Genomic DNA, 23963 nt, shown 5'->3' with positions numbered 1-23963 from the left:
CACTCAATGTATCTATGTTCCTCTGCAAAGTTTCACAGTCCTCTGCACACTTTGCTCTGTGACTCATCTTAGTGTCATCTGCAAACTTTGACACCCTACTCGTGGTCCCCAACTCCAAAAAAGGATGTGGATGCTTTGGAGAGGGTGCAGAGGAGGTTCACCAGGATGTTGCCTGGTATGGAGGGCACTAGCTATGAAGAGAGGTTGTGTAGATTAGGATTATTTACATTAGAAAGACGGAGGTTGAGGGGGGACCTGATTGAGGTCTACAAAATCATGAGAGGTATAGACAGGGTGGATTGCAAAAAGCTTTTTCCCAGAGTGGGGGACTCAATTACTAGGGGTCACGATTTCAAGGTGAGAGGAGAAAAATTTAAGGGAGATATGCGTGGAAAGTTCTTCACGCAGAGGGTGGTGGGTGCCTGGAACACGTTGCCAGCGGAGGTGGTAGAGGCAAGCACGAAAGCGTCATTTAAGATGTATCTAGACAGATACATGAATGGGCAGGGAGCAGAGGGATACAGATTCTTGGAAAGTAGGTGACAGGTTTAGATAGAGGATCTGGATCAGCGCAGGCTTGGAGGGCTGAAGGGCCTGTTCCTGTGCTGTAATTTTCTTTGTTCTTTGTTTTTTGTTCTTTGTAACTTCTTCCACCCCCCACGAAACTCTTGGTGACTGAAAGAGCCATTACCACACAACGCATTGTTTAAACCAACCAAATAAGGGGAGGTGAATGGCTTAGTGGTATTATCACTGGGCTGTTAATCCAGAGATTTATAACGTTCTGGGGACCTGGGTTCAAGTCCCACCATGGCAGATGGTGGAATTTGAATTCAATAAAATATCTGGAATTAAGAGTCTCATGATGAACATGAATCTACTGTTGATTGTTGGGGGAAAAACCCATCTGGTTCACTAATGTCCTTTAGGGAAGGAAACTGCCATCCTTATCTGGTCTGCCCTACATGTGACTCCAGACCTGCAACAATGTGGTTGACTCTGAACTGCCCTCTGGGCAATTTGGGATGGGCAATAAATGCTGACCTAGCCAGCAATGTCCCTCATTCTGTTAATGAATAAAGGAATATAACACCTGCAAAAAAAAACACCAACCACCACTCCTCACTGTCTCTGAGTCCAATAATCTGAAACTCAACCTGGAATTTTGATCCTTATAAATGCCCCCAATTTGGTCTTAGATTAGATCAATAACCCTTCCCCCCAAAATATATGAAGGAGACAGCCTGGACCCTCAAACTTATCTTATTTAAAGGCAAGTGTAATATTCCAAGCTGTATTCCAGATGTAATTCGATTGGTCACACTTTTCAGCTTTAAGCAAAATTATCTCCATTCTTTTTCTATAGTTAAAATACAAACAAAATAAAGAAAATTGATATAACTTTAACTCTACTGGAAAACTTAACTGACTAATAGATTTTTTAACTACTAAACAGCAACTATTCCAATATAATAACATCCCATAAACACACCCTTGGCAAAGGCAAATTCAGTGAAATAGATTGTCTCATGTGATTCTGGCAGCATAGACAAGTGCAGCTTTCAGCTGTAACAGACAGAGAGCGAGAGCTTCCACAACCAACTTCAAAACCCCAACAACTGCTAAAAGCTAAATTAAAACCCTGGTTCTGTGGGAGCCTGACTCCACCTATTCATGTTGCTTCTATTGTCCCAACTTTAATAAAAACCAAAAGGTCTCACAAGCTGTTTATTTTATTGGCTTCAAATAGTCCATTCAGCACAGCTGTCTCAACTTCTCATCACAAAAAAAGGACAAAATACAAAGTAAAGGACAAAATAAACTATAGTATAGTCACACACAGGTCCAATCTACTCAATCTCTCCTCATAAGACCGTCCCTTCATAACTGTTATCAGCTTAGTCAGCCTTTGCTTAGATAAGGGGCCCAAAACTGTATACACTATTCTAGCTGTGGGCTGACTCGAGCTTTATTGAATTATAGAATCATAGAATGTCACAGGACAGAAGGAGGCCATTCAGCCCATCATATTTGCAGTGACTCTTGAAAGAGCTACCCAGCTAGTCCCATTCTCCTGCCCTATCTCCGTCACCCTCTAACTTCATTCCTTTCAAATATATAGCCACCTCCTGTGGAATCCTCCTCTACCACTCTCCCAGACAGTGCATTCCAAATCATAACCACTCTCTGAGTAAAAATGTTTCTCACTCCTAGCTGTTTTGCTGACAATTTTGAAATTGTGACCCCTAGTTTTAACAAGACCTCCTCCTTAATTTTGTGCTGCATTCCTTTAGAAAGAAAGGTCACGGTAGGTGATTCAGCCCCTCAAGCCTGCTCCATCATTTATAAGACTATGGTTGATCACCAACAGGGGTCAATTCCTCTTTTGTGGCAGCTCCTGATTGTGTTCAACTGTTTGGTGTTTAAAAAAAATCTATCTGCTTCACCTTTAAATAGTTTGTGCTCTCATATCCACAACTGTCTGGGTATAGAACGTGCAGACATTCAATAACCGCTGGGAGGAGAATCCTCTGCATCTCAGTTTTGAAAAAGTGTCCCATTATTCTGTAACTATGTCCTCTATTTCAAGATTTTCCCACTGGTGGAAACATCTCAACAACGATCCTCCCAAGCCTCCTGAGAATCTTTGTTTGAATTAGATCATGGCTTATTCTTCTCAGGAAGTGGCCCTAGAAACAGTGGATGTATTGGTTGTCAGTTTTCAAGACTCAGTAGCCTCTGGAACGTTTCCTATCGATTGGAATGTAACTAATGTAACCGCACTATTTAAACAAAAGGAGGTAGAAAGCAAAAAGGGAATTATAGACCGGTTAGCCTGACGTTGATGGTGGGGTAAAAACCCGAGTCCATTGTAAAAAAATTTAGCAGCAGAGCACTTGGAAAACAGTGACAGAATCAGACAGAGTCAACAAGGATTTACAAAAGGGATATCACGTTTGACATAACTTCTGGAGGACTTGATGAAAGGTACTAGTGTGTGTGGTTTACTTGGACTTTCGGAACATTGAACGTTTTCATGAAGGAGTTAGATATAGTTCTTGGGGTTAAAGCAAGAAAAGGTTACGGGGAGAAAGCAAGAACAGGGCACTGAGTTGGAAGATCAGTGTTGGATCAGGCTTGAAGGGACGAACGGCCTACTGCTGCTTGTATGTTCTATATTTCTACATCTAAACTTCAATAAGTAAAGACCTAACCTGTTTAACTGTTCTGTTAATTATTGATGAAAAGAAACTTCTTTCAGTAACTGATGGGAGAAAGTAACTGGCTTTCTTCAGACTTCAGGTACTTTTATTGCAGAGAGAGGAGAGCGAGAGAGAGAGAATGTGTGAGAGAGAGAGAGAATGTCTCCTTCCAGAGGCCTGGATGCTTGTCACTGCATTGTTCATACGCACAAGCTGTTCAGCTACCCAGGAACCAATCAGCGAATTTTTGTCTTGTTGATGACCTTTTGCATCCAGAACTGGTTGCAATTGCACAATTGCAATCGTTGCTGACTAAATTTCACTTTGCAAAAATCACCTGGTGCTGGGCCATCTGCAAACAGCATCACCTACTGCTTAGAGTCATACAGCATGGAAACAGACCCTTCGGTCCAACCAGTTCATGCCAACCATAATTCCAAGCTAAACTAGCCCCACCTGTCTGCTCCTGGCCCCATCCCCCCAAACATTTCTTATTCATCTACTTATCCAAATGTCTTTTAAATGATGTAACTGTACCTGCATCCACCACTTCCTCTGGAAGTTTATTCTACACACGAACAACCCTCTGTTTAAAAAAAAAAATTGCCCTTTGTGTCTTTTTTAAACCTTTCTCCTCTCATTTTAAAAATATGGTCCCTAATCTTAAAATCCCCCATCCTAGGGAAAAGACACCTGCCATTCACCTTATCTATACCCCTCATGATTTTATAAACCTCTATAAGGTCACCCCTCAACCTTCTACTCTCCAGTGAGAAAAGTCCCAGCCTATCCAGCCTCTCCCCATAACTCAAACCCTCCATTGCTGGCACCATCTTGGTAAATCTCTTCCTTGGTAAATCTCTTCTGAACTCTCTCCTGCTTAATAATACCCTTCCTATAACACTGCTTGAATAAAGCAGCAGTGTAAACAGCGCACACATTGAGTTTACTAACAATTATAAAAATGTGGCAATTCTTTCCACAATCTTTGGTTTTAAAACCATCCTTTTCCTTTTCAGTCCACAAACATAAATACAGAAGGTAAAATTATGCAATTTTTACATTGAAGGTATGGATCCTACCTTCAAGGACATAGTGAGCTGTCTGGACACATCGTAGAGCAGGAGATGAGTAGACACATTGGATCATCAGTTCCTGTTCACGAACTGCTTCACCTAGTTATCAAATGAAAACAACAGTTCCTTATTAAAACTGTTTCACAGCTATATTTTAAAATATCAATGTAGAAATTCACATTGATCCACGTAAAGGACATTGAGTCCACTGTATCTGTGCTATATCTTTGGAAGAGCTAGCTGATGAATTCCACTCCTCTGATCTGTCTCCAAAGCTCAGTATAAATTCCTTTGGAAAGTTACGATTGTATGTGCTCCAACTGTTTTTTCAGATAGCACCTTCTTGAGCACAACAACCCACTCTCTTCAAAAACATTCTTTCTGTTGCATTTGGTTCTTTGGCCAATCGATTGCACAGTTCCTGATCCTCCTGCCACTGAAAACACTTATTGCTTCTTCACTTTGACAAAATTCATTGTTTTCAAACTTGCTTTAAATTTCCCTTTTTCCTTTTTGGCTCTGAAAAATAATGCACCTCTTCCAATCTCTGCACATAGCTGAAGTCCTTTATCACTGCACGCTGTCTTAACTTTTGGTAGTTGAATTGACCATAATTAAGCCTGAGTTTTGACTGCACAAGTAAGTCTTCTCACCAGCTCAAGGAAGGTGCTCAAATTAAAGGAGGACAAAGGAAACATTTCAAAGACTTCCTGAAAGCTTCTCTCCAGAAATGCAACATTGATTTTAATGCATGGGAGATTCTCATTCCAAAGAAACTAACTTGGAGGAAACTCTTGTGTGAAGGGACACAATCCTTAAAGAATACCCAGCGGCAAGAGGAAGTGCAGAAAAGGAGAAAGGAATACCAATGATTTCAAGGCCAAGGATCAATTCCAGCTCCTGGAAACATCTGCCATATGTGGTTAGAGGTATGGCTCCAGGATCAGGCTCATCAGCTACACAAGGACCAATAGAATGTGTGACCAGTGAGACAGAATTTCCTAAGTGGACAATCATGCTCATTAGTGAGTGATTACTACCATTGATGAGTCAATGACCTCAGAACTAAGGCATTGCTACATAGTAGGAGCCACAGTAAGATTTAGTTTTATATCCATTTTTAAAAAGAGAAGATTGGGTCGAAGTCTAGTTTTTAAACCTAAATAAAGACAACTGTGTGGGTAAGACAGCTGACTAGTTGAAGTAAGCTGGCATACTAGAATAAGGCATAGACCAATAGAGATATAGTGGCAGACATTTAAGGAGGAATTTCAGAATACACAGAGTATATGCATACTACAAAATAAAATTCTCAAGCAACAACCCATCATCTGTGTTCAATTAAAGTAGCTAGGGAAAGCATCAGACTTGAGGAAGAAACATAGAACTGCACATGAGATAGTAGGAACTGCAGATGATGGAGAATCTGAGATAACAAGGTGTAGAGCTGGATGAACACAGCAGGACAAGCAGCATCAGAGGAGCAGGGAACCTGATGTTTCAGGCCTAGACCCTTCTTCAGAAATGGGGGAGGGGAAGGGGAAGGAAGAATCCCCTTCCCCTCCCCCATTTCTGAAGAAGGGTCTGGCCCGAAACATCAGCTTTCCTGCTCCTCTGATGCTGCCTGGCCTGCTGTGTTCATCCAGCTCTACACCTTGTTATCATAGAACTGCACATGATGAATGGCAGTCAGATGACTGGTTAGAACTTAGAATGGGAAACTATGGAAATGATTGCTGGGCCCTTGTTGAGATATTTGTATCATCGATAGCCACAGGTGAGGTGCCAGCTGTAAAATGAACTCCCAACTCCCATGCTCAATGCACTGACCAATAAAGGCAAACATACCAAACGCTGCCTTCACTATCCTGTCTACCTGCGACTCTACTTTCAAGGGACGATGAACCTGCAGTCCAAGGTCTCTTTGTTCAGTAACACTCCCCAGGACCTTACCATTAAGTGTATAAGTCCTGACCTGATTTGCCTTTCCAAAATGCAGCACCTCACATTTATTTAAATTAAATTCCATCTGCCAGTCCTCAGCCCATTGGCCCATCTGATCAAGATCCCATTATACTCTGAGGTAACCTGCTTCGCTGTCCACTACACCCTCCAATTCTGGTGCAATTTCTACATGTGCATTTGATGCCTTGTACTTGGATTCTCAGCAGGCATTTGACAAGGTACTGCAACACAGGAACATAGTTTGAAAATAGCTTTGCTAAACATAAATAAGGGTAATTACAAAGGCACGGTTGGCTGGAGTGGACTGGCAAAGGAGTTTAGCACAAAATACAATTGAGGAGAAATGGCAGACTAAGAAAATACTCACAGCAAAGATATATTACAATGAGGATGAAGGTTTATTCGAAGTGGATAGGCCAATAATGGTTAACCAGGGAAATGAAGGATAGCACAGATTGAAAGAAAAATAAATATGTGGCAAAGAAAGATTATTGGTAAGCCAGAGGGTTGGGAAAGTTTTATAAACCAGCAAAAGATGACCAAAAATAATAAAGAGGGAGAAAAAAGTTTTGCAATTAATATCAAGGAGGATAGCAAGAACTTCTCCAAATATATATAAAGGAAGAGAGAATCTAAAGTGAACACAGGCTCCTGAGGAAAAAGGGCTATGGAATAATTGGGAAGCAAAAAATGGCAGAGGAGTTGAATAAATACTTTTCTTCAGTCTTCACAGTACAGGGTACAAAATTACTAATTATCCAAGGGCAAAAAAAAAGGCGAGGAAAATACCCTGGACCTGATGGGTTGTATTCTTGGATGTTAAAAGAGTAGCTGCTGAGAAAATGAATGCACTAGTATTAATCTTCCAAGATCCCTAGGTTCTGGAAAAAGCCTCAGATGATTGGAAAACTAAATGTTTATTTAAAAAGGAAAGGAGACAAAAAAGAAATGTAAATATAGCCTAGTTAGCCTAACATTTGTTATGAGAAAAAGGGCAGGATCTGTTATAAATGATCTAAGAGCAGAACATTTAGAAATAATAATATCATAATCAAGCAGAGTTAGCATGGCTTCACGAAGGGGATATCATGCCTAACAGATTTGCTGGAAATCTTTGAAGAGGTAACAAACAGGATAGATAAAGGGAAGCAATGGATGTAACATATTGTTGTAACAGGTTGTGAATCTGGATAAGTATTTACTGCAGAGAGCTGCCAATGCTGGGTCATTACGTATATTCAAGATTGTGATGGACAAAGCTTTAATCAGTAAGGGACTTGAGGATTATGGGGAAAAGGTAGGAAGTGGAGTTGAGGATTATCAGATCAAGCATGATCTCATTGAATTACAGAGCAGACTCAATGAGTCATGCAGCACAGAAACAGATCCTTTGGTCTGACTCATCTGCACTGACAAAATTTACCAAACTAAACTAATCCCATTTGCTTCTATTTACGTACCAACCCAAATGTCTTTTAAATGTTGGAACTGTACCTGCATCTACTCCTTCCTCTGGCAGTTCATTCCACATAAAAACCACCCTGTGAAAAAGTTGCCCCTCAGGTCCCTTTTAATTATTTCTCTCTCACCTTAAAAATATGCCCTCTGGTTTTGAACTTTTCTACCCTGGGAAAAGACTTTTGCTATTCACCTTATCTATGTCCCTCGTGATTTTACAAGTCTTTATAAGGTCATCCCTCAACTTCCTATGCTCCAGTGAAAAAGTCCCAGCCTATCCAGTCTTTCTTTATAACTCAAAACCTCCAGTCCTGGTAACATTCTTGTAAGTCTTTTCTGCTCCAATTTAATAATATCCTTCCTATAGCAGGGTAACCAGAACTATACACAGTACTCCAGAAATGGCGTACAATTGTTCCCATGTCTTATGGTAACACCAAGGGCTGCTGCACAATGCAGGAGCACCTGTAGGAGTACATCCCATCAGTGTGTCAAATGAAATAATGTAACGATATTATGCGTCAATTATACAGAATATTGATGAGTTTTCAAATACTGTGTGCAATTTTAGTTTCCTTCTTTAAGGAAGGATATAAATGCATTAGAGATGGTTCAAAGAAGATCTACTTGGTTGATACCTTGAATGAGTGGATGTTATGAGGACGGGCTGAACAAGATAGGCTTGTTTCCACTGGAGTTTAGAAGAGTTAGGTGTGACTTGATAGAAATGTATAACATCCTGAATGGTCTTGACAAAGTGGGACATTAAAAGGATGACTCCTTTTGTGGGTGAATCTGGAATTAGGGGGCACTGTTTATAATTTAGGGCATTGTCATTAAAGATGAGGAGGATTTTTTTTTCTCTTAGAGGCTGTGTGCCTTTCAAACTCTGCTTCAGAGAGTGGTGGAAGATTGGTAATTGAATATTTTTAAGACAGTCGAGAACAGATTCTTGATGGGCAGGCGAATCAAGGATTATTGGGGTAGATGGGAATTTGGAATCTAAGACGCAAGCCGGTCAATGTGATCTCGTTGAATGGTGGAGCAGGCTCAAGGGACTGAATAGTTTACTTCCGCTCTTCATATGTATTTTAATACAATACTTCAGTTGTGGTCTAACTGAGGCAGATCATTACATCATAGAGTCATTTAGCATAGAAAAGGTCCTTCAGCCATCGAGTCTGCTCTGACATGATTACTATTAAAGATGCACTAATCCCAATTTCCTGTACTTGTCGCGTATCCTTGAATGATATGATATTTGAAGTGCTCATCCAAATATTTTTTATACATTATAAGGTTTTCGTCCTCCACTACCTTCCCAGGCAGTGCATTCAGATTTCCACTACCCACTGATTGAAAATATCTTTTTTCCAAATTCCCTCTGAGTCTCCTGCCCCTTACCCTAAAAGTATGGCCCCTCATGATTGACCCCTCAACCAAGGGGAACAGCTGCTCTCTGTTTACCCTGTCCATATCTCTCATAATCTTATACATCTCAATCATGTTCCCCCACAGTCTTTGTGGCTCTAAAGAAAATAATCCAAGCATATGTAGTCTCCCATTATAGCTCAGTTTCTTCATCCCATCAACATCCTGGTGAACCTCCTCTGTACCCCCTCCAGTACTATCACATTCTTCCTGTAGTGAGGTCACCAGAACTGCACACAATACACCAGCTGTGGCCAGACCAACACGCTGTACAACTGTAACATTACCTCCTTATTCTGTGCCATTGATGATGAAAGCAAGTGTCCCATATGCCTTCTTAACTATCCTATTCATGTGCTGTACCAAGTTTTAAAAAAATTATTCATTTGTGGGATGTGGGCATTATTGACTGGCCAGCATTTCTTGCCCATCCCTTGTTGCTCTTGAGAAGGTGGTGGTGAGCTGCCTTGTTCAACAACTGCAGTAAGTGGACCCACAATGCTATTGGGTGGAATTCCATCCTCATCAGGGGCAAACTCTCCACTGGTTGGAGTCATATCTGGCACATAAGAAGAAGGTTGTCGTTGTTGCAGGTCAGTCATTTTAGCTCCAGGACATCTTTGCAGGAGTTCCTCAGGGTAGTATCCTAGGCCCAGCCATTTTCAGCTGCTTCATCGATGACCTTCCCTCCATCACAAGGTCAGAAGTGGAGATGTTCACCGATGATTGCACAATGTTCAGCACCATTCCCGACTCCTCAGATACTGAAGCAGTCCATGTCCAAATGCCAAAAGACCTGAACAATAACCAAGCTTGGGCTCACAAACTGCAAGTAACATTTGCACCACGCAAGTGCCAAGCAATGACTATCTCCAACAAGAGACAGTCTTGCTACCACCTTTTGACATTCAATAGCGTTACCATCAATGAATCTGCACTATCAATATCTGGGGGTGTTACCATTGACCAGAAACTCAATTGGACTCACCACATAACCACAGTTGCTACAAGAGCAGGCCAGAGGCTAGGAACACTGCAGTGAGTAACTCACCTCCTGACTTCTTAAAGCCTGTCCACCATCTACAAGGTACAAGTCAGGAGTGTGATGGAAAAGTCCCTAGTTGCCTGGATGAGTGCACCCCCATCAACACTCAAGAAGCTTGACACCATCCAGGACAAAGCAGCCCGCTTGATTGGCACCACATCCACAAGCATCCACTCCCTCCACCACCAATGCTCTGTAGCAGCGGTATATACAATCTACCATACCGCAGAAATTCACCAAAACTTTTCAGACAGCACTTTCCAAACACTCGATCACTTCCATCAAGAAGGACGAGGGCAGCAGATACACATGAACACTGCCAAATGCAAGCTCCCTCCAAGCCACTCATCATCATGACTTGGAAATATATCGCCGTTCCTTCACTGTCGCTGAGTCAGAATCCTGGAATTCCCTCCCTAAGGGGATCATAGGTCTACCTACATACATGGACTGCAGAGGTTCAAGAAGGCAGTTCATCACCACCTTCACAAGGGCAACTAGGGACGGACAATAAATGCGGACCAAGCCAAAAACACCTATGTCCCATGAATGAATAAAAAAAACTGAGAGCTTGGGAAAATGAAAGTTGACCATTTGACCATTACTATCATTTTTCTGTCACCAGCTGATGTTGGTTCTTCTTGTTAGTTCCACGCTCTTACCTTCAAGAGCAGGAAGCCTCCTTGTTACCCACCTGTCCCATTGTCCAGAAGTCAATTTCTAATATCTGTCCACCCCAGGGGAAATGTGTCTGCCACATCCAGGGGAAATCTCTCCACCTGGGCAAACTCCACTCCAGGGGCAATGTCTCTATTACCCCCATGGAAAATCTCTTTACCCCAGGGGAACGTGTCAACTATCCCCAGAAGAAAACTCCACTCCAGGGAATTACATCTCCCACGCACTGGAGAAATCTCTCCCCCTGCCCCCCCCAGAGAATATGTCTACCACCCCCATAAGAAATCCCTCCAACCCAGGGGAATCTCTCTACCACCACCAGGGAAAATTTCTCTTCACCCCCAGGAGAATTCAATTTGGGTCATTTCGAACTGTCAGTAGGTTCAAAGTGAATGACTGAATTAAAACAGAATGATTCTGAAATCCATGAATAGCAACTTCTGAAACTCACCTATTAACCGAGACTGAAATATCCCACAGGATGACAAGGGAGCATCATGTTCATAATCCTTGGTACCACCAGCTCGCCGGGGGATACTGTGAGGGAAGTTCAAATCTGGTCTGATATATCTACCTAAGAATATGAAAACAGTTGTATGACTTAGTTAGGCCATTCGGGCCCAAAGTTTCAGTGTCCTTGTTTTGCAACAATGTATGATTTGAGGAAGCATTAACTCTGATTTCTGTTCACAGATGCTGTCAGACCTGCTGATCTTTTCCAGCAACTTCAGTGTTTATGTATGATTCCTGAGTGTTAATCTCTCTAAGTCCAGATACAAGTTTAATCATAAATGTCATTTGTGAAGCTCAAGTCTGGCCTTCACAGAGTGAACCACAACAGGTGAGAAATTAAACATTCGTTCTTCTTCTCTCCGCAGATGCTGCCAGACCTGCTAATTGAGCATTTCTGTTTTCATTTCTCTTGGTCAAGTCTCTTGGCTCAGAGATAGGGACACTATCAATGCCACAGGAGCCCTCCCAAAGAATCTGTCTCACTATAAGAAACACTGCACACCTGGTCTGAGCTTCAGATTGGTGGTAAGGTTAATAAATATATAAAAGGCAACATAATTAAGAGGATGATATAATTAATTAATTAAATTTCATTGGGGATAGCAGCGCAGGTGATATGGCAAACATGTCTGCAGTTGTTGTTTGAATTTTTTGCAGCTTCAGCTCAGATTTCATGAACTGAAGGTGAACTACATACTACAGAATGTACGAGGAAGGGGGAAAAATTAAACACATGTATTGTATATGGAGACAGTCACGTCTCGTGGAGTAGGATCTTATGATTCGCTGATTAGTTAAGGTCAGTGGGGTGACACTGTGAGTGAGGTAGGTAAGTGAACCCAGAGACAGCAATGCAGAAGTATTAATTGTCCAAACAGTTTGAAGTCTTCTTGCTTGTTCAGATGAGAGTCGGAGCTGCAGCGTGGATATGGAAGTTGACCATGGAACAGGACTGTGATGGCCGAGTAGTATTATCGCTGGATTGTTAATCCAGAGTCCCGGGGACCTGAGTTCAAATCCCATCATAGCAGATGGTGGAATTTGAATTCAATAAGAGTTTGACAATGACCATGAATCCATTGTCGATTGTCAGAAAAACCCATTTGGTTCACTAATGTCCTTTAGGGCAGGAAACTGCCATCCTTACCTGGTCTGACCTACATGTGATTCCAGACCCACAGCAATGTGGTTGATTCTTATACTGCCCTCTGGGATGGGCAATAAATTCTGAGGGCCAGTGATGCCCTCATCCCAGGAATGAATTAAAAAAAAACTGTTCAAGTGGTGAAGGAACAAGGAATGTTGAGTTACTAGGGGATAGCATAGTGAGGGGAATTGACACTTTTCTCTGTAGCAAAGAGCATGAATCCAGACAACTGTGTTGTCTGCCTGGTGCCAGGGTTCAGGATATCTGCTCAGGGCTGGAGAAGAACTTGCAGTGGGTTTGGGAGGATCCAGTTGTTTTGGTCCATGTAGACACTAATGACATAGGCTGAACTAGGAAAGAGTTTTGACAGAGAGAGTATGAGAAATCAGTCATTGTATAAAAAAAGCAGAACCTCACAAGTTATAGTCTAGGCTCTGATGGTACAGTGGTTTTGCCTCTACCTAGTGAGAGGTAGGCATGATGAGGCTGGAGTGCCTTATTGACGCCTACAACTCCATTTTAATTTAGTTTTGCTTATTTATTTACAGGGTGAGTGGTGGGGAGAGCACTGGGGAGCATTATTACCATCACAAATGTTATTTTAATTTGATCCCCTTGTTTTCTTTTCAGTTACAGAGCTCTAATGGACTCTTTGACTTTTATTTAATTTGGATTTTTTTTGCAAAAGAGTATTAAAATAACTGTAAGGAGGAGTCAGGCAGAAGGAGAGCTATGTGTGTCTGAATGAAGAGGCGAGTTCTTTGTGAATTAAATCAGAAAGCTCTTCTGGAGTATTTTGTCTCAGTAAGGTCTTCACTGTTGGGCTCAGTACCATTGAGATAGCACAAGGATTACAACTGCTCACAATACACATTAAACATTGGGATGTGGAGACCAATTTTAATATTTCCAAATCAACTGCAGACACAAAACTTGGTGGGAGTGTAAGATGCAATGAGGCTTCATAGAAAGATAGAAGCTAGCAGCAGAAAGATGACATTTGGCCCCTCAAATCTGCTGCACTGCTGTAAATTTGGGTAGACTAATTGTGGACTGTAAAGCAGGATGTTAGAATTTGGTGTTTGCAAAATGTTGGTGTTTGCAAAATGTTGGTGTTTGCAAACTGCAATAGGGAAAAGCAGTGTGGTCCATTTAAAAGATAATGTGCTTTTCTATGCCTAGAGATTTAAAAAGGATGTCTGTGAGTTTGCAGGTGCACAAAGCACCTGAATTGAAACATCTGTCTCAAAAGGCTATACTGTTATTAGGAAGAGCAGCATTTTTACCAAAACAACAGGTTTTTGAATTTAGCCAATTAATTTAAACCAGGCCTTTAGATACCAAAATCAATTAAAGGTAAATCTGATAGTTTTGACAACATAGGTCCAATCCTATTGTAAGAAATTGATATATCATCAAAGGTATAAAAGATGAGGGCATTTGGACAAAGAGGGGAGAGCCAACTGCCATCTGCCAAGAGAAAAGCTCTCAGCTCGAAAAGAAAGAATCACTGGCTCTCACAGAATTCTCTAAGCCTTAGAGGAAGCTCCATCTAAATTAGAGGTACCTATGGCACAAATAGTTAATGATCCTGATAGAAGAATTTGATGGAGAAGGCATTCCTGACGGAAGATCAATGGAGAAGACACAGAACATTCTGGAAGACGTAACTGTAATTCAAGAGACTAAGTTCTAAATTTTTTTGGTTTATATAGATGAGACTTGTATTTATTGAAAAAGCATACCATTAGAATCTAGTTTTATTTGGGAATAGTTAGTAGTTAGTCGGAATTTATTTGGTTTGTTAATAGTTTAGTTCATTTGTTCACTGTTAAAGTTACATAAATGAATTTTTACTTGTTGATTATAAAATGGGTGTCAGGGGTTTTATTTTATTTAACCACTCCTTCATAACAGATTGGGAGCTCTTTTAACAGATATAGGGTTGGGCATGCCTCTCTGGGTGTTCTGGTTTTAGTTCTCAGAAGGGGGGTCAACCTAGGATCATGGTCGATGCCCTTTTCCTGCTTTCTCCCTATACCCCTTGATGCCTTTCAAATCTAAAAGATATCTTTCTCTTTCTTGAATGTATTCAGTGATTTGGTCTTCACAGCTTTCAGTGATAGAGAATTCCACAGGTTCACTGCCCTCCGAGTGAAGAAATCTCTCTTCATCTCAGCTCTAAACGGTCTGTCCTGTATTCTGAGACTGTGTCCCCTGGTTCAGACTTCCCAGCTGGGGAAACATCCTCCTTGATTCTCATCTGTCTAGTCCTGTTAGAATTTTATATGTTTCTAAACTCTAGTGAATACAGGCCCAGTTGAACTAATCTGTTATCAGGGAACAGTCCTGCTATTCATGGTATCAGCCGAGTGAACCTCTGCTGAACTCTGCCTATTGCAAGCCTATCCTCTGTTGGGTAGGGAGATCAAAAATGCATACAGTACTCCAGGTGTGATCTCACCAAAACCCTGTATAACTGCAGTAAGACATCCCTAACTCTGAACTCAAATCATGTTGTAATGAAGGTCAATGAACTATCTGCCTTTCTAATTGCTTGATGTACATGTCTGTCTACTTTCATTGACTGGCGTACCAGGACACCCTGATCCATTTGTATATCTGTATTTCCCAATGTATCACCATTTAAATAATACTCTGCCTTTCTGTTGTTCACAAAGAAGTGTATAACTTCATATTTAGCCATGTTATACTCCAAGTGAACTCATATGAACTGTATCAAACACAGGTCTCACCAGGTCTGGCGGCATCTGTGATGAGAAAAACAGAGTTAACGTTTCAGGTCCAATGACCCTTCCTCAGAACGGTTTATATGAATTGTATGTGCTTTGTCCTAGTTTGTGAGATGACATGTTTGTGTGTATGTTCTAGTTTGTATGATCATCTCAGTAACATGTTGAAAAAAATGATTCAGTACAAGTATAGGTTGTACCAGCAAATAGGTAGGGAGGAGGGCAAAGAGAAAACTGCAGGGAATTGGCTGCTACTCTATCATGAGATTTACCTGAGATTACTAACTGTCCACTTATCATCTGAAATGTACCTTCAGTGGTGATGCATTGTGCCAACCAAGACTTTCCAAATACCAGGTCAACTCTCTCAGCATGTCGCATAGTCAGAACACATCTCCTCAAGGTAGCTGCTTCAATCAACTGCAAGACAGGACAGATTAAAAGTGAAGATGTAAATGTGGACCTCAAGTTAAGGATCAATATTTCACAGAATTGAACTTGCTTATCATGAAATATGACTTGTATCAAAATGGATTTAAAAGCTAATCTCAGAAACAGTGACAATGAATCCATTGCTGATTGTTGCAAAAGCCCATGGGATTCCCTACTGTCCTTTAGGGAAGGCACAATGGCACAGTGGTTAGCACTGTTGTCTCAAACTGCCAGGGACCTGAGTTCAATTTCACCCTCAGGCGACTGTCTGTGTGGAGTTTGCATATTCCCCTCGTGTCTATGTGGGTTTCTGCCGGGTGCTCCAGTTTCCTTCCACAGTCCAAAGATATGCAGATTAGGTGGATTGGCCATGCTAAATTGCTCCATAGTGCAGGCTTAGGTAGGTTAGCCATGGTAAATGTGGGGTTACAGGGAAAGGGTGGAAGGATTGAGTATGGATGGGATGCTCTTTGGAGGGTCAATACAGACTTGAGGGCTGAATGGCCTCCTTCCTCACTGCAGGGAAACAATTCCATCATTCTCTGACACTGCCATCCTTACTTGGCCTGGCCTGGCAGACATGTGACTGCAGACCAGCAGCATGTGGTTGACTCTCAGCTGCCCTCAGAAATGGCCTAGCAAACTGCTTAGTTATAACAACCTGTTACAATGTCTAATCAAAGAATGGATCATCTAACATCATCCTAGGCACCAGAAACAGCAATGACAAACACAACGCTAATGATCCTGCAAAGTCCACCTTATAATCATTTGAGGGCTTGTGCTAAAATTGGGAGCTGTCTCACAGAGTAGTTATGTGATAGCCTGACGTAGTCACACTCAGGGAATGAGATCCTACAGACTTTAGATTGGAAATAGTCACAGTTTAAAAATCAAAGTCAAAGTCAAAGTCATGGATGCTGGCATTGATAAGGAAGATCAACAGCTCCCTGGTGGGTGAAGGAGACCTTAACAACATTAACCTATGACTTAGAATGGACATACCTGTGTTTTCTATATACATGAAGGAAGACTGGAATTTGGATAACATGTTGTGAATAATATAAAGTTATTCATTTTCTGTATGCTTTGGAGTTTTACTTTGATTTATTAACTTAAGTGAAACTCTTCCTGCCTCACTTCAATGAAACAATTGTAGACGTGTGCTCAGTCTCTACCAATTGAGTAATGAAGGTAAGACCATCATCACTACCCCTGGACATGTCCTGTCCCGCCGGCAGGATTGACCCAGCAGAGGTGGAAGTACAGTGGGATACAGTCAGGCGGGAGTTGCCCTGGGAATCCTCATTAAAAACAGAAAGAACTGCAGATGCTGGAAATCAGAAACAGCTGGAAAAGCTCAGTAGGTGTGGCATCAGCTATGGAGAGAAATCAGAGTTAATGTTTTGGGTCCAGTGACCCTTCCTCAGAACTGATGGAAGCTGGCAAAATGTTGTTTTTCTATGCAGACGATAGGGTGGGGAGAGGATAAGGAGTAAACGATAGGTGGAGATGGAGCCCAACGAGAGTGAAGAACAGTTGGACAAAGGAGTGGATAACAGTCAGTCTAGGAGAATGAGTATCTGCTAATGGGGACTATCAGTGGCTAACAATGGGTTGTGTGTAATAGCAGGCCTGGTGTGTGGGGATTGGAGTAAGGACACAGAGAAGGTGTCTCAAGCCCTAAAATTATTGAACTCGATATTGAATCCAGAGGGCTGTTGGGTCCCCAAGCAGAAAATGAGGTGTTGTTCTTCCAGGTTGTGCTGAGCTTCATGTGAGCACTGCAGCAAGCCTGAGACACAGATGTTGGCCAGAGACGAGGGTGGTGTGTTGAACTGCCAGGCATCTGGAAGCTCAGGCTCTTTTTTGCGAGCAGAAGGAAGGTGTTCTGCAAAGTGGTCACCCAGTCTACGCTTCGTTTCCCCAATGTAGAGGAGACCACATTGTAAGCAGAGAATGCTAGATTGACTAGTGTGCACTAGTGTGCAGAGACTAGATTGTGGGAAGTGCAGGTGAAGTGCTGCTTCACCTGGAAGGTATGTTTGGGCCCTTGGACACTGAGGAGGGAAGAGGTAAATGGGCAGGTGTCACACCTTTGGTGGTTGCAGTGGAAGGTGATGTGAGACTGTGGGGGTGGGGGTGGTGGTGTGGCGGTATTGGGAGTAAAGGAAGAGTGTCCCAGAGGGAACTGTCCCTGCGAAAGGGATGCAAGGGAGGGGCGGGGAATATGTGTGTGGTGGTGGCATCTCGCTGGAGGCACCTGGTATGCCTGGAAATGGTGGCTAATGATCTTCTGAATGTGGATGCTGGTGGGATGGTAGGAAAGGACAAGGGGAACCCTATCGCTGTTGGAGGAGGGAAGAGTGGGAGTGAGGGCTGAAGTGCAGGAGATGGGTCAGACACGGCTGAGGACCCTATTGACAACGGAGCTGGGGAATCCTTGGTTGAGTGAGAAGGTGGACATTTCAGAGGCTCCCTTGTCAAAGATGGCCTCATGTGAACATATGCAACAGATACTAAGGAACTGAGAGAACGGAATAGAGTCTTTACAGGAAGTGGGCTGGAGGATGTATAGTCCAGGTAGCTGTGGGAGCAGGTGGGTTTATAGTGGATATTAATGGCCTGTCTATCCACAGAAATGGAAACAGAGATGTTTAAGAAGGGAAGGGAGGAGTTAGAGATTGACCAGTTGAAGGTGAGAGCGGGGTGGAAATTGAAAGTGAAATTGATAAACTTTTCCAATTCTGGATGAGAGACAGAAGAAACACTGATGATATCATTGATATACTGGAGAAAGAATTGTGGGTGGTGGCTGGAATAGGGCAGAAACAAGGAATGTTCCACATACCCCCAAAGAGACAGGCATAACTTGGGCCTGTGGGTGCCATGGTCGCCCCTCTGACCTGAAGAAAGTGAGGGGAGTTGGTGTGGGCTTGTTGGGCCGAGTAGCCTCTTTCTACACTGTAGGGATTCTATAAAAGATAAGTTGTTCAGGGTGAGGCCAAGCTCGGCCAGGCGGAGGAGGATGATTCAGGTCTTTTTCATAATTTGTAACCTCATGGCCTGGCATATCGGAATCGGGTTTGTAATTCAGAGGATGAGGTATTCAGCCTTCCAACAGACACAACAGGGAGTGAGGTTGTTAATAAAGAAATGCGGTTGATGGAGCGGTAATTGTGGACACAGGGATGGTTTGAAGTGTGTAGACTTCAATGTGAGAAGTATCAGAAATAAGGCGGATGAATTTAGAGCATGGGTCAGTACTTGGAACAACGAATTTGTGGCCATTACAGAAACTTGGGTAACTCAGGGACAGGAATGGTTGTTGGAAGTTCTGGGATTTAGGTGCTTTAAAAGAAATAGGGAGGGTGGAAAAAGAGGTGGGGGAGTGGCATTGCTAGTCAGGGCGAGTATAGCAGCTTCTGAAAAGGCAGTTCGAGAATGATATGTCGACAGAGTCAGTTTGGGTTGAGGTCAGGAACAAGAAAGGAGCAGTCACTTTGTTGGGGTTTTTTACAGACCCCCTAATAGTTGCAGAGAAGTAGAGGAGCAGATTGGGAAGCAGATACTGGAAAGGTGCAGAAGTCACAGGGTTGTAGTCATGGGTGACTTCAACTTTCCAAATATTGATCGGAAACTTTTTAGTTGTAATAGTTTAGATGGAGCAGATTTTGTCCAATGTGTTCAGGAAGGATTCCTGACACAGTATGTAGATAGACCAACACGAGGAGAGGCCACTTTGGATTTGGTGCTTGGCAATGAACCGGGCCAAGTGTTAGACCTGTTGGTAGGACAGCGTTTTGGCGGTAGTGATCATAACTCTGTTACTTTTACAATAGTCATGGAAAAGGACAGGTACATACGGCAGGGTAAGGTTTATAATTGGGGGAAGGGTAATTATAATTCTGTTAGGCAAGAACTGGGTAACATAAAATGGGAACAGATGCTGTCAGGGAAGAGCACTATTGAAATGTGGAGATTGTTTAAGGAATGTATACTATGTGTGATCGATATGTTTGTCCCTAGCAGGCAGGGAAGATACGGTTGAGTGAGGGAGCCTTGGTTCTCAAGAAAGGTCGAACGACTAGTTAAGAGGAAGAAGGATGCTTATGTAAGGTTTAGGAAACAAGGATCGGAAAAGGCTCGAGAGGGATACAAGTTAGTCAGGAAGGAGCTGAAGAAAGGGCTTAGGAGAGCTATAAGGGGGCATGAGAAAACCTTGGCAGATAGGATCAAGGAAAACTCCAAAGCTTTTTACACGTACGTGAGGAATAAGAGAATGACCAGAGAAAGGGGAGGGCTGATCAAGGATTGTAAAGGGAATTTGTGCACGGAGCCTAAAGAGATAGGAGAGGTCCTTAATGAATACTTTTCTTCAGTATTCACAACTGAGAGGGACCTAGTTGTAGGGGAGGACAGTGTGAAACAGGCTGGTAGGCTAGAGGAGGTGAATGTTAGTAAGGAAGATGTATTAGGAATTTTGAGGAACTTGAAGATAGATAAGTCCCCCGGGCCTGATGGGATTTATCCAAGGATTCTATGGGAGGCGAGGGACGAGATCGCAGGGCCTTTGGCGATGATCTTTTTGTCCTCACAGTCCACAGGTATAGTGCCGGAAGATTGGAAAGAGGCAAACGTCATTCCCTTGTTCAAAAAAGGGAATAGGGATAACCTCGAAAATTACAGGCCAGTTAGTCTTACAATAAATTATTGGAAAGGGCTTTGAGAGATAGGATTTATGATCACTTGTTTAGGCACAGTTTGATTTGTGATAGTCAGCATGGATTTGTGAGGGATAGATCATGACTCACAAACCTTATTGAATTCTTTGAAGAGGTGACCAAACACGTGGATGAAGGTAGAGCAGTGGATGTGGTATACATGGATTCAAGTAAGGCATTTGATAAGGTTCCCCATGGTAGGCTCATGCAGAAGGTAAGGAGGCATGGGATAGGGGGAAATGTGGCAGATTGGATTCAGAACTGGCCAACCCTTAGAAGACAAAGGGTGGTAGTGGACGGAAAATATTCAACATGGTGCTCAGTTACGAGTGGTGTACCACAAGGATCTGTTCTGGGTCCTGTTCTATTTGTGATTTTTGTAAATGATTTGGATGTAGGAGTGGAAGGATAGATTAGTAAGTTCATGGATGATACAAAGGCGGGTCACGTTGTGGACAGTGCGGAGGGCTGTTCTAGGTTACAAATGGACATTGATAGGATGCAGAGCTGGGCTGAGAAGTGGCAGATGGAGTTTAACCCTGAAAAGTGTGAAGTGATTCATTTTGGAAGGACAAATTTGAAAGCAGAATACAGGAAAGATTCTTGGCAGTGTGGCAGAGCAGAGGGATCTTGGGGTTCATGTCCACAGTTCCCTGAAAGCTGCCACCCAGGTAGATAGAGTTGTTAAGAAGGTGTATGGTGTGTTAGCTTTCATTAATAGAGGGATTGAGTTCAAGAGCCGTGAAGTTATGCTCCAGCTATACAAAACCCTGGTTCAGCCACATCTGGAGTATTGTGTCCAATTCCGGTCGCCTGATTACAGGAAAGATGTGGAAGCGTTGGAAAAGGTGCAGAGGAGATTTACAAGGATGTTGCCTGGAATGGAGGGAAGGTCTTATGAGGAAAGGTTGAGGGAGCTAGGGCTTTTCTCTTTAGAACGATGAAGGATGAGAGGGGACTTGATAGAGGTGTACAGAGGTATAGATAGAGTGGACAGCCAGAGACTTTTTCCTAGGGTGGAGGTAGCTATTACGAACGGGCATAGTTTTAAAGTGAGTGGAGGTAGATATAGGGCAGATGTCAGAGGTAGGTTCTTTACTCAGGGAGTGGTAGGGGCGTGGAAAGCATAGCCGGAGAGAGTGGTGGAGTCGGCCTCATTAGGGGCATTTAAGCGGCTATTAGATAGGCATGTGGATGATAGTATAAGGTAGGGGTTGAGGTTAGATAGACCCTAGGTTTAGGGTAAAAGTTTGGCACAACATCGTGGGCCGAAGGGCCTGTACTGTGCTGTACTGTTCTATGTTCTATGTTCAATCATAGAAAATCCCTATAGTGTGGAAACAGGCCATTCGGCCCATTGAGTGTATACTGACCCCCTGAAGAGCAACCCACCCTATCCCTGTCACCCTGTATTTCCCATGGTTAACTCACATAGCCTGCACATCCCTAGTCACTATGGGCAGTTTAGCATGGCTAATCCACTTAACCTGCACATCTTTGGACTGTGGGAGGAAATCGGAGCACCTGGAGGCAACCTACACAGACATGGGGAGAATGGGCAAACTCCACACAGACAGTCACCTGAGGTGGGATTGAGCTCAGATCCCTGGCACTGTGAGGCAGCAGTGCTAACCACTGAGCCACCGTGCCATCTCACCATCAACCCCTGGTTCAATGGACAGTGCAGGAGGGCATGCCTGGAACTGTACCAGGCATACCTGAAGATAAGGTGTCAACCTGGTGAAGCTACCAAACAGGGCTACTTGTGTGCTAACCAGCAAAAGCAGCAAGTGATACAGAATGCTAATCGATCCCATAACCAACGAATAAGCTCTGCAGTCCTGCCACATCCAGTCGTGAATGGTGGTGGACAATTAAACAACTCACTGGAGGAGGAGGCTCCACAAATATCCTCATCCTCAATGATGGAAGAGCCCAGCACATCAGTGCAAAAGATAAGGCTGAAGCTTTCGCAGCAATCTCCAACCAGAAGTGCCGAGTGGATGATCTATCTCGGCCTCTTCCAGTAGTCCCCAGCATCACAGATACCAGTCTTCATCTAATGTGATTCACTCCACGTGATGTCAGGAAATGGTTGGAGATACTGGATACTGTGAAGATTATGGGCTGTAAGAACATTCCAGCAGTAGTGCTGAAGACTTGTGCTCCAGAACTTGCTGCTCCCCTAGCAAGCTTTTCCACTACAGTTACAACACTGGCATCTACCCAACAATATGGAAAATTGTTCAGATATGTCCTACACACAGAAAGCAGGACAAATCTAACCCGATTACTTGTGATCATCAGTAAAATGATTGAAGGTGTCATCAACGGTGGTAACTAACAGCACCTGCTCAGTGACACCCAGAAGATCATCAGACGCCATTTCCACCACCTCCAGCAAGATGCCACCATCAGACACATATTCCCCTCCCCTCCCTTGTCCGCCTTCCGCAGGGACCGTTCCCTCCGGGACACCCTGGTCCATACTTACTTCACCCCCAACACCTCCCCACCTCCCTATGGCACCTTCCCCTGCAACCGGCGAAGGTGCAACACCTGCCCATTTATCTCCTCCCTCCCCAGTATCCAAGGGCCCAAACATACTTTCCAGGTGAAGCAACACTTCACCTACACTTCCAAGAATCTAGTCTACTGCATTCGCTGCTCATAATGTGGTCTCCTCTACATTGGGGAAACGAAGTGTAGACTTGGCGACCGCTTCGCAGAACATCTACGTTCTGCTCACAAAATAGACCCTGAACTACCTTTTGCCTGCCACTTCAATGCACCACCCTGCTCCCTGGCCAACATCTCTGTCTCCGGCTTGCTGCAGTGTTCCAGTGAAGCCCAATGCAAACTGGAGGAACAATGCCTCATTTTCCACTTGGGGACCCTACAGCCCTCCAGACTCAATATTGAGTTCAATAATTTTAGGGCCTAAACTCTCCCATGTCCCAGCCCCCCACCCGACACACCAGGCCTTGTTACCACATAGCCTGCCATTACACACCCCCTGTTGTTATTCACTAACAGTCCCCATTAACAACTATTCACCCTCCCAGCCAATCGTTAGCAACTCCTTTGTCTGTCCAACTGTCTTTCTCTCTCTTTGGGCTCTATCCTTTCGTTTACTCCCTCCCCCACCCACCTCCCTATTTTCTGCATATAAACTGACTTTTTCCCAGCCACCATCAGTTCTGAAGAAGGGTCACCGGACCCAAAACGTTGACTCTGTTTTCTCCTCCACAGATGCTGCCAGACCTGCTGAGTTTTTCCAGCAACTTTGTTTTTGTTCAGTGACACCCAGTTTGTTTCTCCCATTAAAAACCATAGAATCATAGAAAAGATGTGACATTCATCTGTAAAGACTATTCAGCCCAGCATTTCTATGTCTCCCATTTTAATCACACTTTCCACCACCTGATCCATAATATTGCATAGAACATAGAACATAGAACATTACAGCGCAGTACAGGCCCTTCGGCCCTCGATGTTGCGCCGACCTGTGAAACCAATCTGAAGCCCATCTAACCTA

At 43.2% G+C, this 23963-nt stretch overlaps 1 protein-coding gene across 1 annotated transcript in view; it reads right to left on the bottom strand.

Annotated features, from left to right (window-relative positions):
- Window positions 1-23963, bottom strand: part of LOC109928214 (ubiquitin-associated and SH3 domain-containing protein A) — a 138368-nt gene that overhangs the window by 45325 nt on the left and 69080 nt on the right. Inside the window, exons 8-10 of the mRNA XM_048603146.1 lie at window positions 15581-15689; window positions 11308-11430; window positions 4286-4378 (exon numbers count right to left, since the gene is read on the bottom strand). Coding sequence (XP_048459103.1) covers window positions 4286-4378; window positions 11308-11430; window positions 15581-15689 — 325 coding nt within the window. The remainder of the gene's footprint in view (window positions 1-4285; window positions 4379-11307; window positions 11431-15580; window positions 15690-23963) is intronic.

The sequence above is a fragment of the Rhincodon typus genome, chromosome 11 (assembly GCF_021869965.1).
Source record: "Rhincodon typus isolate 14 chromosome 11, sRhiTyp1.1, whole genome shotgun sequence".
Classification (NCBI taxonomy): Eukaryota; Metazoa; Chordata; class Chondrichthyes; order Orectolobiformes; family Rhincodontidae; genus Rhincodon; species Rhincodon typus.
The sequence above is the reverse complement of the archived record's forward strand: the minus strand, read 5'-3'. Positions and strand labels throughout refer to the sequence as shown.